General features: G+C 35.3%; 1 protein-coding gene across 1 annotated transcript in view; it reads right to left on the reverse strand.

Moving 5' to 3' along the window:
- The window catches only part of LOC149776270 (ATP-binding cassette sub-family F member 2-like), a 55318-nt gene extending 42936 nt beyond the window's left edge, over window positions 1–12382 (reverse strand). The window contains exons 1-4 of the mRNA XM_089942705.1: window positions 12284–12382; window positions 10175–10387; window positions 7136–7351; window positions 1330–1518 (exon numbers count right to left, since the gene is read on the reverse strand). Of these exons, the coding sequence (XP_089798831.1) occupies window positions 1330–1518; window positions 7136–7351; window positions 10175–10376 (607 nt within the window). The 5' untranslated portion in view covers window positions 10377–10387; window positions 12284–12382. The remainder of the gene's footprint in view (window positions 1–1329; window positions 1519–7135; window positions 7352–10174; window positions 10388–12283) is intronic.
- Between the last annotated feature and the right edge of the window lie 1664 nt (window positions 12383–14046).

Genomic DNA, 14046 nt, shown 5'->3' on the forward strand with positions numbered 1-14046 from the left:
TACAAAACAACACACTTTGTCACATCCAACCCATGCAACCTACTAAGGACAGCCAGTTCCAGACTGTGTTGCTACAAAATGACAAACTGTTTCTCAGCCAACGCATGCAACAGACTATTGACATCCAGTTCCAGATTGTGCCTCTTAACATATTTACCACTGAACTCCAAAAGACAAACCCAGGTCTGGTGTTGAACCTTGATTTGATGCATAAAATCATGACCACTTCGGTATGTCATATCAACAAATTTTTAGACCTATTCAATTATTTTTCTCTACAAGAATAGTTTGGGAATTGGGATTGTTTAAATTAAAGATTATGTGAATCATGATGAATTGAACATTTACGCTGATTTTCACAAGCAATTTACCACTGATACCAATGCTGTCATTTCAACATTCTTTCTCTGTAATAAAGCACATCTGCAAATATATTTCACGATTCTGAACGCTGAATTTTGTGATAAAATATATATAAGGCTGGAAGTAATATAATAACTGTGTTGACCATTTATATTTGTTTTGCTCTGTTCTATTATAATCTAAATAAGAACTTTTTGTGGTGAACATACCATTTCTCGACGCGGCAATACACTAGAGACCCATTATAACTGATAAAAAGGTGCAAGCTGTCCATCTGTTCTATTTTATTTGGCCCTGACCCCTGACAAGATAAAATATCTGTGTACTTAATTAGCCTGTGTTGTTGACTGTGTCATCTCTGTTTGATGTTGAGCATAAGTGATTTGTCTTGCAGGTGTTTGATGTGTGCTCATACACATGGTAGTATTTTTTTAATAACTGAAGTGGCCATCATTTGTTGTCATCATAGTTGTATTCTTTCTCTGGGGATATACAGAGCTTAATCTACAAAATTAAATACCTACAAACAGGCAAACGTTGACAGCCAAAGACCATGAATGTAAGTATGCACAAGAATGTCTTTTTAACAAGTCAAAATCACCAAAACAGGCCCACAAAATCAAATGATAATTTAGCAATCAGTCCACTCTACACAATGTAATTATTCTGTATTAGCTTTTATCTGTTTTATTACACAGAAATTCTACTCATTTTATTACAATCTGAGAAGAAATAAATCAATGTAAATTGATTGTAAATGTAAATTTCAGTGGTGAAGTTAAATATCATTATAACATGGTGACTTGTGACAAAGACCCATTTTGGGAAAAAAGTGAAATTATGGTAAAAAGTACCATTACTTCTCTCACCATCTCCCCTTTTGAAAGAATTTTATGGAAAGAACACAAAGGTCAACGACCAAGCCTTACTACACATGACACAGATGAAACAATAAAAATGTTCTACCTTCATCCGCTCTAGAAGCAAGCAGTTCTGCCTCTTTCTCTAATCTTATCCTTTCCTCATCAACCTCAATTACAACTTGCAGTGCTGTCTTGTCACTAGGTGGCATCTCTTTCCGTAGTAGGAATATATCCACATGCTCTGGGATGGGAAGTTCACTGGCAGCTAATGCTGACAAGAGAGAGCTTTTACCTGGAATGTATAAAACAAACCTAATATCTTTTGTTTTTCGATTGTCCATTTTCCTCTTTTATGACTATTTCTAAGGTAATATGCAACTAATAATAAATAAATTTGACAAGGTCAATTCAAGTATTGCATCCAAAATATTTCAACTAACATCTGAGACAAATTATAGCAAGATTATCTTCTTACACAAAACTCGAAGCAAGCTTTATTTTTTCTTCGGTCATCTGTACAGACTCTAGTCTACTTCAAATGCAGTAATTTCACATACCACCTGAGCACAATTATAACTTCTCTAAAACTTTGTGTTCTGGCTAGTCTTGTCCATGTCTTCTAATTGTGTTTTTTTTTAAAATAAAAACTGGTAACATTGTTGGATAACAAGATTGTAATGATTACAATGGCATATTCTCAAATTAGTAATCACATAATAGCCCACAAAATGGAAACTGAATTAACAGCAGCAGACTTTATTTTATAAAGGAAGAATCCAGCAAACAAACTGGTCAGCCTGGTGTCAGGATAATGTGACTGGGTGGGACATCATGCTACATGTCTGTGGCATGATTCCCCAGTGTTAGACATCACTATAAACTGCCACACTGCAGATATCGTAGCAATATGACTTAAAAATTGTTAAAGCTACTTTAAAACTCCAAATCATCCACCCACCTACTAAAAAAACTGAAAAAGAATCGTTTGGTATCAGATTCTTCCATAAACTAGTTGTGCTAATCAGTTTTGGCTGGAAGGCCAGGCAGATGGATATATGAATGAACAAAATGATGGACATGAAGATTATGACAAATGTGGACTGAGCCATTCAAACCTAAGAATACTGAAAAATCTAACCCATTCTATGGTAAGTTTGTGCCTATAACAAAGAGTACAACGAATGGCACATTATACAACTGATGTGTTTAATAGTCCCTTATGCTGATAAGGGAATGTTTTTTCTTCCTCCGGTCACTGTGACCTTGACCTTTGATCTTTAATCCCCACACCAAGAAGCTTACTTTTTATACCAAACATGAGCTATCCATCATACCTAGTCTGTGTCTGTGATTTTATTGTGCAGAAACTCTTCTTTTAGTACAGTAAACTTGACTTTTGAATGTTTGACCTGTTATGTACTTTTGATTTAATTTATATTTGATTTAATTGTTTGTAAGTTTTAAAATATTTTTATTTTTAATTTCATTACATGCCATAGTACTGTAACCTAGTTCCTGGCCTTGACTGAGAATCAAATAAACAACTTTTTCCTATTCATTCATAATGTAGGATTGATAATAGTGAAATCAAATCTGACTGGGACTACATGCCTTTAAATGTAGGATTTGGATTTTTTTTTAAAACACAGCTTTAACAATTTTTCAGTCATATTGCTACGATGTCTGCAGTGTGACTGTTTATAGTGATGTCTAGCACTGGGGCATCATGCCGCAGACATGTACCATGATGTCCCACCCAGTCACATTATCCTGACAACAGGCCGACCAGTCCTAACACTAACCTCGTAAAGCTGAACGCCAAGCGAGGAAGCTGTTAGTACCATTTTTGTATGTCTTTGGTATGACTCTGCCGGGAATCTAACCCACGACCTACTGCATCTGAGGTGCCTTTAGATTTAAATAGCTTCTATGATGTTCTAGAAATTTTGGAGAGTTGATCTTCATCTGGGCTTCTGTTTTGTGCAGTATTCAGGTTTTATATAGATGTCTTTAGAGAATTTAGTCAATTGGGCTTTTACCTTGGACACTGGAAAAGTGTTTGTGACCAGTTTGGAGTTATATTTGAATTTTTAATCAAATTATTTGGATTGTATAAGATAAATCTTTCTCCTGGAAATATCTGAGTGCTCATACAGAATTCTTGGACAAAGACATTTCTTTAAATTTTATTTGAAAATTCAAACACCGGATTATTATTGTCTGTGGAGTAACAAGGAACTGTAGACACTACATCAACACACTGACTACAGTATACATCATTGCCTTCCATTTTTTTATTTTTTTGTCAGGACTCAAACTCAAATTTCATTAGAACCTTTCATTACTAGGACTTTTGAAATTTAATTTGTGGATTATTTTTGGATTCGATTCTTAAAACTAAGTTCTTATTTTTCCATGGAAATAAATTATTTGTTAAATATTTCAAAGTCTGTAGTTTGTTGTTTTCACTCTTTCTTTTGTTACTGTTTATTAGAGCCTAAACAAGTAATGTAAGAGACCCCAAAACCATCGGACTTCTGTCTTATCAAGGTGCAAGCTATCAATGTTTGGTTTAGTATCTGACACAGAACTAATCTTATCACATGAAAGCCATTTTTCTTGTTCCTGTGATCCTGACCCTTGATTTCAAATTCGCACAAGACATCCACATAATCTGGCAGATGATGGAGAATTTTCTTCTTAAAGTCATAGCGACCCTGACCACTAATCAACTCAGCCCAAAATAATGGTGTTTTTCTTTAACCTAAGTGACAGTTATCAACAAGGTTTGCAACGGAGAAGATGGAGATCATGGGCTGCTTTGCAAACATCATTTTTCTTCTTTCTGTCGTAATGATGCAGATCTTCATGGTCTTGAAACTGATTCATAACTATGGATGGCAGACAAGATGGAATATTGTATGGAATCAAAATTGGTAACATGACAGATGAAAAGATGGATAGACAACATAAGACATTTCTCCTCATGGCAGGCATATAAAATCATGAACAAAAGAAATATTACTTTAACAAATAAACTAATAAGTCTATTTTCAGGCACAAGAAAAATTTCCAAAATTCAGCCTGATTGCTTGGAATTGTCCCACTGAACAAAAAGACAGGAAAACTGCTTTGATCTTCGAGCAAGATCAAGGCTATGGCAGACCTGCCAACCCTGACGAGTCCATCTCAGTATGGCAGTTGATTTATTTCAATAAGATTGACAAGTTTTCAGTAAAGGTTTAACAAAATATCAATAATTGCTATTATAAAGCTGGAAAACATAATTAATAGTTTGATTCATTGACGATAAACACTATGTTCAACTGAAAAGTTTGTAAAGTACGAGTTGACTTTATTTACCACTAGTAAAATTGCACAAATTCTAGTTCCAAACCCTATGCAGCTCAATGGCTTGTTGCTATCTCTCAACTTCACATAATTCTTGGAAATTATTTTCCATTTCACAGGATGATGGCAATCATATCTCCTGCCACGAGCCACACACAAATTGGCATGTGATGTCCAATAAATGTAATTGTGTCTTTTTAAGCTTTTATTCACAAAAATCTGAATACTCCTTTTAATTCTTCCGATTTGATTACTAACACTTTTCTAGAAGCTTATTTTCCGTTTTGTCTTTATAGGACACACGGTACTAATGGTATGGAAAAATGGGGAACCAGCCTGGAATGGGTGAACATTAAATAGAGTATATATGGGTTAGGCTGACCAGGATTGGTTAATAATGTAAGTCATGCTGTAGGAAAAAGAATCTTTTGAGAGCTTATCCTAGTTGTAAGTGAAAAAAAAAAGAGACATTGTTTTATTGATGGAATTTCAGTCTTTTAATAGTCCCGAGTTTGGAACACTCATTACTAAAATTAGCACCCAACTCTTTGGTGTAGAATTGAAAGCATATGTTTCAAACACATGCCGCAGCTCATATAGATTTGACCATGAGCAATCAAAAATTTTAAGTTATTTAATTTTTAATATCATGGTGTTTGCATAGGTTTACTATGGGAACTAAGTATCGTGAGTCCTTAAACATGCACTGCTTTATGGACACCATTTAGAATAGTTCTATAATCAACAGTTTGATGATGCAGATGCTTCGCATGAACAAATAGGTGCAGTTTAAAATGCCTGGGGTGCTGCTGTAAAGTTAGTCTGGTCCCCTGACTAATTGCACTAATTCTAAGATGAAACCTGGATCCAAATAAAACATGGATGAACCAATTATCCAGAATTTTTGGCAACGATCATTTTCCCGTAATTTCTGCTAGTATGCCATAACTCTATATTTTAACGGTAATTTTCATAAGACTTACGGCAAAATCATAAGAGTTGGCAGGTCTGCTATAGTATGTAGTATAAAAAACTAGTTACGATATACACACACACACACACACATATATATATATATATATATATATATATATATATATATATATATATATATATCAAAAGTTTCATTAGAATATCTTCAACATCACTAGTTGAAATATTATTCTCCAAACCAAGTATTTAAACTTGGACAAAATCAGTGTATCCCCAAGGGGTGTAAAATTGAGGGTGACAAAACCCCTTGGTGTCAGAACTGGGGGTCAAAAAAAAAATGTACAGACAAATTTTCATCTGACATCGTACTTTTTCAGCTTGAAATAGGATAGTGCCACTTGCATAACATTCTCTCTCTCCAAACATATAAATAAACCAACATGCACAATTATCAAACAAATGCATTATCCATTCAAAGAATAATTTTATTAGTCCATTTTTCTTTTAAAGTCGTACTTTTAACAGTCTCTTTATAATCTTTTTGAAGCAATATTATAGACCAACACATTAAATACAAGCCAATGCAAAAATCCAAATAAATCTTTTTAACCAAATAGCAGTTAATTTACTGGCTGTCATAAAATGTGTACTAACATTGGTTTCATTGTACTTTGTCCGAGAATACATTTATCCAAAAATCAATGAGGCTAATGACTCATCTTTTTTCTAATAAGTTACACTTGAACTTTAAGATCTTTTTTTTTATTGCAGCAAAGTTAAAAACCAACAAACTCTGCAATGACCCCACCCCCCCGGACTGTGTAATCCAAATGACACATTTGTCGTGGCAAGTTTAATGATTTCTTTGTCGTGAAAGAATGTCTTGGGTTATAATGTGTTCTCCAGATATCTTGTGGTGAACGAGGGCATATTTTTTAAAATTCTTAAACCCTGTCACAAAAGGATTATTCATTTTTGCAGTCTTCACAATCACGCGATCAGAAGTCACACCGGTAATCCTAATGGATATATCATATTCCAGTCAAGTGAATTATTTTTTCCATTCTTCATTAAAGTTAGATCCATAGTTACTCTTTTGTGTTCTGCTTCTTTCACTTTCTCTGCTAGTGATTCTTAGTGCACGCCGTTTTAATCTGGAGATTACTTTCTAGTGCAACAAGAATTGAGGTTAAACATCTAGATGACATCTTGCTGAGCTCGATGGAAATCACGTGAGAGCTTAGGGTAAGCTCCTCTGTCATAACACTGCCTATGCTAGTCTGGTTCCTTGTTTTGTATGTTCCCTGCATTGCACCCTGCTATACGAATAGAGGAGCACAACACAGGGAACCAGTTAATGCCCATGCTCGAAGTACACACGATGCCATCCCTCATCCAATGCACTGGATATTAAATAAAACCTGATCCCATTATGTGAATCCTTTTTCTCCACCGTGTGTCCCTGACACACAAATGTGCGCAAAGGTAAACACTAAAAATTTAATAAAATTCTCTCCAAACCATTACATAGTTCTGGAGTGGACAAATAAACGTTAATGAATGGATGGATAAATAGATAGACAACTTAAAAATTAAAGTAAAATTCTAAACTATGAGACACGTACCACAACCATTCAGTCCTATTAGCCCATATCTCCTTCCCACATTCAACTCTAGCTGAGTGTCAGTGAGTAGTTCCACCCCATGGAAGGTGATTGACAGATTGTGTATATGTACATCTCGACTGCCAGGATGGGATGCCAGGACACCAGTTACTGCACGATGCCTTGCTGCAAGCTCCAATGCATCTATCTGCTCTGTAACCTTGTTCATATCTGTTTCTGCAGAAAATAAAAAATTTGAATGTATACCAGGTAGCATGTGAAATTCACCAAAAGACCATCCAAACCCTGAGGACCAGTAATCTCAAAATGTTACTGGTCCTGTCCAAAAGCAACTGGTCCTATCATCATACAAGAAGACAAAACACAGTCAATGACTTCAATGCAAATACAGCTAGACAAAGAAAAAAGGCAGAAAATGAACACATGATTTTAAAGCGATTCTCATGAGAAACTTATTTTATGTGCATCCCTGTCACGCAACGAAGCAACAATTTCCATTCGTTCAATTGTTCCAAGATACTGTTAGCGTTCGACTGAAAGTGGCATCAAAGGCAAACAAATAAGAATAGATCCGAAACAAAGAAATTATCACATGGACCGCGCTTTTACAACAGACCGTCGATAATAGTATTGTTATCGAACCAGTGGAGCCTTCATCATCTAAAGATGAGGCATCAGTTACTCATAAGATAAAACGTCAATTTGTGCAGCACTAGTTGAAAACATACAGCTGGCTACATTTTCAAAAGAAGCCGTGTATATAGTGTGACAGTGAAGATGCCTTAATGTTCTGCCATATATGTACAGAGGCAAAAAAAAGTCAAATGACCAAAATGTGCAAAAAACAATAATTTTCAAAACAGTACACTGGCAAGGCATGCTGGGTTACCATAACACAAACTGCTGATTGAAGGTCCACACCAGGCAAATTTTAATGCAGTTTTACAAACTAGACATAGTAGGGAAAGTGCTACTTAAGTGTGTACATTAGCTGAGTGTAGAAGACATCATATTTTAAAAAAATACAAATCTCTTCCTAATTTAATACACAACAGCTGAAGAAATTGATGCCATTGGCATTTTGAAGAATTTCTGCCATTCGGTATGACTCAGCTACTACCTGTTCAGAGGTACCTGAGAGCCCGTCAAACGTTCTTGAGGATAGTCTTTTACGTGACCTGCAAAATTCGTCATTGTGACGGCAATGACAGACAAAAGCATAGACATATCCAACAATAAATACCCTGTCACATATGCCTATATTATTTATGATGACGTGAAACCATCAAAAAATAATGTTTAGATGCTTCTGGCAAGGGAATTGTTGTTGTTGTTGTTGTTGTAGGGTTCAACACCATTTTTCAGCACACAATAGGCTATGCATGGCAGCCAGTATTAATGGTGGAGGAAGAACCCGGGAAAACCCCAGAAAGAACCACCGACCTATGAGAAACTACTGGCAAGCTTTCTCACATACCCACATTGGCTGAATCCTAGACTCAAACCAACGCAGACAGGTGAGATGGCAGTGATCCATAACGGACAGCACATTAGACCACTCGGCCACGGCAAGGGAATTGCGTTATGGGCTTTAGTCCCATTATATAACTAACATTTTTGTTGTGTATTTAAACAACATAAATAATTTTTTTTAAAACTACACAGCAACGTGCTACTAGGATAATGAATATCAGAGTAAACGGTTTCATGAAATGTGTTTGTTGACAATGGTATCAAGATTAAGTGAGGACTACCATTATATATATATATATATATATATATATATATATATATATATATATATATATATATATATATATATATCTCTCTCTGTGTGTGTGTTGTATTTTCTAATGGGATTTGACTGATACATGAATTTTCTAACATATGATCTAATACTCAAATTCATGGATTTTTCATATACATAGATCATTTAACACATTGTGGAGTGTACTACACAAATGTAAGCAGTCAATATACAGGCCCATTTCAGACTAGTCATCTTAATTTAGTACAAATTTCCATTGTTTTTCTTTTTCTCTGTGTGTAAATCCTATTCACCTCAAAAATTTCACTTGTATACGAAATTTCAATTTATTTTCAGCCTCTCCCCCCCCCAGTTAATTATACATCCACTTAAGTCGACAATATTACCTTGGTCCCGTGGGTGTTGAAAAAAATGGATAATACTGTATGATGAATATGGTGCCACTTTTTAAAAGCATGGCAATTTTTTTGGGGTGACAACTCTTTTAAAGTCAGCACCATCCCTGCTCATCTGTGCACCCTTCAAAGGTTTCCTTGAAACCTGAACTGCACCTAAACCAATTGGGGCAGAGTGATCAGACTTGGAATGATGTATTAGGGAAATGAATAGACAATATGGTGCAAAAGTTCTGAAATCACCCGATCCCCTAAACATTTTCAGTTAAGATTTTTAAGATGGCTGCTATGGTGGCCATACTGGATATGTCAGCAGCACCATTTTTATGTATAATCAAATGTCTATAAAGTTTAATGGCATTCGGCCAAGTAGTATAGGAGGAATTGCAATAACATGTTTGGGTTAATAGATGTTATTAGAAAATGAACAACAGGCCATCTCATAAGTCCCACTGGATTATGGCCAGTAGAGCTATACACTGCAATGATTCATGAACAATCAGTAAATTATGAACGTTTAATTAGGTAACTTTCAACTGAATACGAACAGGAATTCAATTTAATTTGTCTACCTAAAGTAATTTTTTTCTTAAAAAGTCTAGAGGTTCACAAGTGTATAAAACTGTTGATAAATTAATTTAATGACCCAAACCAAAAGTTAGTTCACATGCATATGAACATAATGTCCATCACATCTCATTTGTTTACTTCAAGTGTTTTTTTGTTGATCTACTTACAAACATTTTTATGGCTTTAAAATTCAAACTTTCTTTTGCTATCATGCTCAACTGAATTGTGGATGGCGTGACCGATGGACAGCATAAAAAATATGCATCCTTTTGCTATCAAGAAAAACTCTGAAACTTGCTTATTTACCATCAGCCCCATTTCTGGTTTCAAAAATTTGTGGTGCCCCATCTCCTGAATCTCCAATGTCTTCAGAGGCTTCCTCAGTCTCCAAAGATTCTACATCATCTATTTTCTGTTCGTCTGTCTTGTTCTGGGGAATTTTCTGCAGTCTTTGTTTAGCTGCTTCTTTCTTTTTTTGCTCTCTCTTCTTTTTTGCATCTGATGGCATCCTGACTAGACCTAAAAACAAGTGTGATCAATGAAAATACATAGCTCACCTCTAGTGCTTTTAGCAGTCCCCAGCAGCTATTGTAAAAAATAATCATGCAGAAAATATGTTCAGACTAAAGTGATCATGACAAGCTGGCCTCCCTCCATAACTGGACATAAAACTATGATATCCAAATGGAGTTACTATAATGAGTGAATAAAAACCTGATTAATTTGTTTCTCCTTTTTTTCTTCCAAAATCATTGTTCTTAAATCCATGTATGAAACTATGATCACTGTCTAATCACAAAAGCTAATTTTTACTGGGTGAAAGCCACAGGCTTTGTGTAATCATAGTCATACATGCCAACCCCTGGCTTGAAATTGTAATCTAAGTGGACAAAGTAATCGGAGCAGAAAAAGTGTAATCCACATTTAACATGATAAAAATTCAATAAGCATATGTACAAAATGATTTATTTATCCCTATGGACATTTTACATCAATTACTGCTACAAGTTTTCACATATGACACTGAGCTTTAAAAAGGAACAGACTCATATCGCATTTCTAAACACTTTGTACCAGCTGAGACTATAAATGTTTTGCATACCAGTAGAGCACTAAGTGCTGCGTTATAGAGTCTGGATCTAAATTCAGTTTTACTTTGTTAGCAATACTGAACAATCTCTGGAGTTCTACTAATTTATCAGCAGCCTTTCCTGCACCATGGTGCATCATATGACAGAGACAACCTGATATGAACAATGATTTTACAAATTTTGTAGATTAAATAATGTTTTACTATGATGTCTTTTCTCCAATAAATTCAAATTCTCACAAAAGAAATGGACATATTTTCAAGTTTTGTTGGCCTACATTTCAGTTGGCTGGAAAGTGATGAAAGCTGGGAATGCCAAAATCGGGTTAAGTTGAAATATTATTCTTTAACAAAATGAATACAAATTTATTATGCCTATTGGATCTGTCAGCAACGTTTCGTTTCATTCAAGAAACTTATCCCCAACAAGTACCTACCTGAACTTACCTCGGCATACCTCAACTACTGTCGCATTGCAACAAATTCAAATGTATGTCAACGGAACGTAAAAATGCATCCATTTGCTAGTATATTTTCATTCTCCTGGAGCGGGGCCCTGCGTGGTCTAAAGCGCTCATTGTTCCGGATCACTACCATCTCACCTCTGAGGGTACGTGGGAAAGCCTGCCAGTAGCTTCTCGTGGGTTGGTGGTTCTTCCCTGGGTTTTCCAGGTTTCTTCCTCCACCAGTTATAATGGCCGCCATGTGTAGCCTATCTTGTGCTGGAAAATGGCGTTAAACCCTAGAACAACAACATCATTCCGCCAGGATAAAGACAGCACAATAAGTATATTAACTGTACATAAATTAGTGTAAGAGTGTCGAATTAGTCTGCCAAGTGTGTGAGATGTTCCTGAAACTTTGATTACTCATTCCGATATCGTTGACATCGGAACACGATATACAAGGCCGTTATTTGGATAGTAAGACATAGCACCTAAACAAAATCAACATCATGTTAAACATGTGATATGTCTTACATGTAGGACTAATTTGTAACGAAACTTCTGCGCCAAATAATTATATCACTTATTTCAGATCAGATTATAAAATATAACACCAGAGTTAAGACCATTAAAACTATACTTTGTAGGTCATTGAGTTGAGTCTTTCAGTGTCGGGTTTGACCAGTGTACAAGCAAAAGAACACAGGCTTGATGGTACAAAGGAAATTTCAGTATGGTTATAAGTTGTGACGCAATAATTTTGGCATTCGATGCGACACATCTTCAAATCAATGATAATTATTACCGGACTAAATTAAAAGAAAATGATTACCCGTATTCATCGAAGAATAAAAGAAAACATCAATGTAAAACATTTACCCTGAAATTATTAATTCTTCCCCTTTTTTTTCCACTGTATGGTGACGCGGGAAATCTCACATGTGTTGGAGGATAAAAATTTTACCGGATATAACTGTTATTGGCAATTTATTACGGATGAAGCACCGGTTCACTAAATGATTGGTAGAAAATCTTTTGAAAATTACGATAAGGTTATGATACATGTACAATAGGATGTTTTTTAATATACAAACGAATTATATTCATATTATTGGTCAATATAATCGCTTAAACAAAATTATGAATTTTGTGTGCAGTCCTAGTATTTTGGCGTACTTGATTCGTTCGCTGACACGAATCACTCTTCCAGTGCTGTTCCTGGCTTTGCCAACCGAAACTTTATCAATATCTCACTTTTTAAATATTCAAAATAACCAGTACAAACATATAAAATTCGTGACCTAGTGGAGAAATAATCAGGGATGAACCAGCGACCAACGGAAAGTCACAAACAAGACTTATGACATAGCCACATAAGCGGATTCTGAGACTCGAACCCATGCTGAACGAGGTGAGAAGGCAGTGATCGGTAAAGGCGAGCGCTTTAGACCCCCCAGCGACCTGGGGCCCTTAAATGTTATATAGAATAACGTCATTCCGTGAATCGCATTGAAACGTTCTAGCTACAGTTTTATATAATGTCTTAAATGCATGAAGGTATGGAAAATTACATTTTAAAAGATACATAAAATTGGATTAATAAAATAGATATGCTTATGTTAACGTATAATTGATTAAATATTCAGAATGTGTTAATGAAGATTTTTTTAAAAACTTTTTATTAACACTGCTTAGACATGTCTGAGTAATCCAAATGGTGAATCCAATTATTTTTTTTATTTAAAAAAATGGACGTTACATTTAAAAACTAATGTTGCACAATTCCCCCTTTGTAAAATTATTGAACAATAGTTTTAAAGATTGTAAAAAAAGATTATTATACGAGACCCAAGCAAAATATTGTTATTAATCTAATAAATACAAGTTTCAAAAGAAAGACTATAGCGAGAAATGTACATTTTAAAATTGCACTATAATTTTGTATTCATTTTTTTCAATTCTCTACAAATGATAAAGAAAATTATTAAAGCAAAGTTCCGTTATCATGAATTAGGCAAATTTCACTATATACAGTAGTATGAAAGTGTACGTTTTGCCTTTGTGCCCCTGCCACCCGTCATAGCCTTTAACCCACCCATCCCCGTCAATGACGTAGTTAGCCTATATGTGACCATTGCATGTTTACCGTAGTAATTTTGATTTTGTCCACATGTGTTCCACTCCTGGTTGGTATAGTCTTGGACGAATATCAGTGCCCCAAAGGATCCCCCTCCCCCCAAAAAGAGGGCAAAACCACCATTTGTTACTACTGGTTGCTTACGGTACTGATTGATACTTTCTTGGCAACTCACAATGGCAGCTGCTGTCTCCATTGATAAGCCAGTTCTCTCCGTGAATATTTTTTTGTGTGTTTTGTTTTTTGTTTACATTAGACTTCTACTTTTTTTTGTAAATCCGACCTGTTTCTTATCTGTGCTTGTAACTGGTGGTGATTTTCCATTTCCGCCATCACAATCTCATACTCGACCGCACTGATTACTTTATCCTAGATTGCAACTAATATAGTTTATTGATCGTATTGAGACTGCTTTGTACAGCTGCTAACAACTCGGGGTAGGTGCGTTACTCATGAATGCAGTCGCATCAAAATTAATTTGCTAGCACCACCGGTGACACCGGTT

The sequence above is a fragment of the Sinohyriopsis cumingii genome, chromosome 18, assembly GCF_028554795.1.
Source record: "Sinohyriopsis cumingii isolate HCF-2022 chromosome 18, ASM2855479v2, whole genome shotgun sequence".
Lineage (NCBI taxonomy): Eukaryota > Metazoa > Mollusca > Bivalvia > Unionida > Unionidae > Sinohyriopsis > Sinohyriopsis cumingii.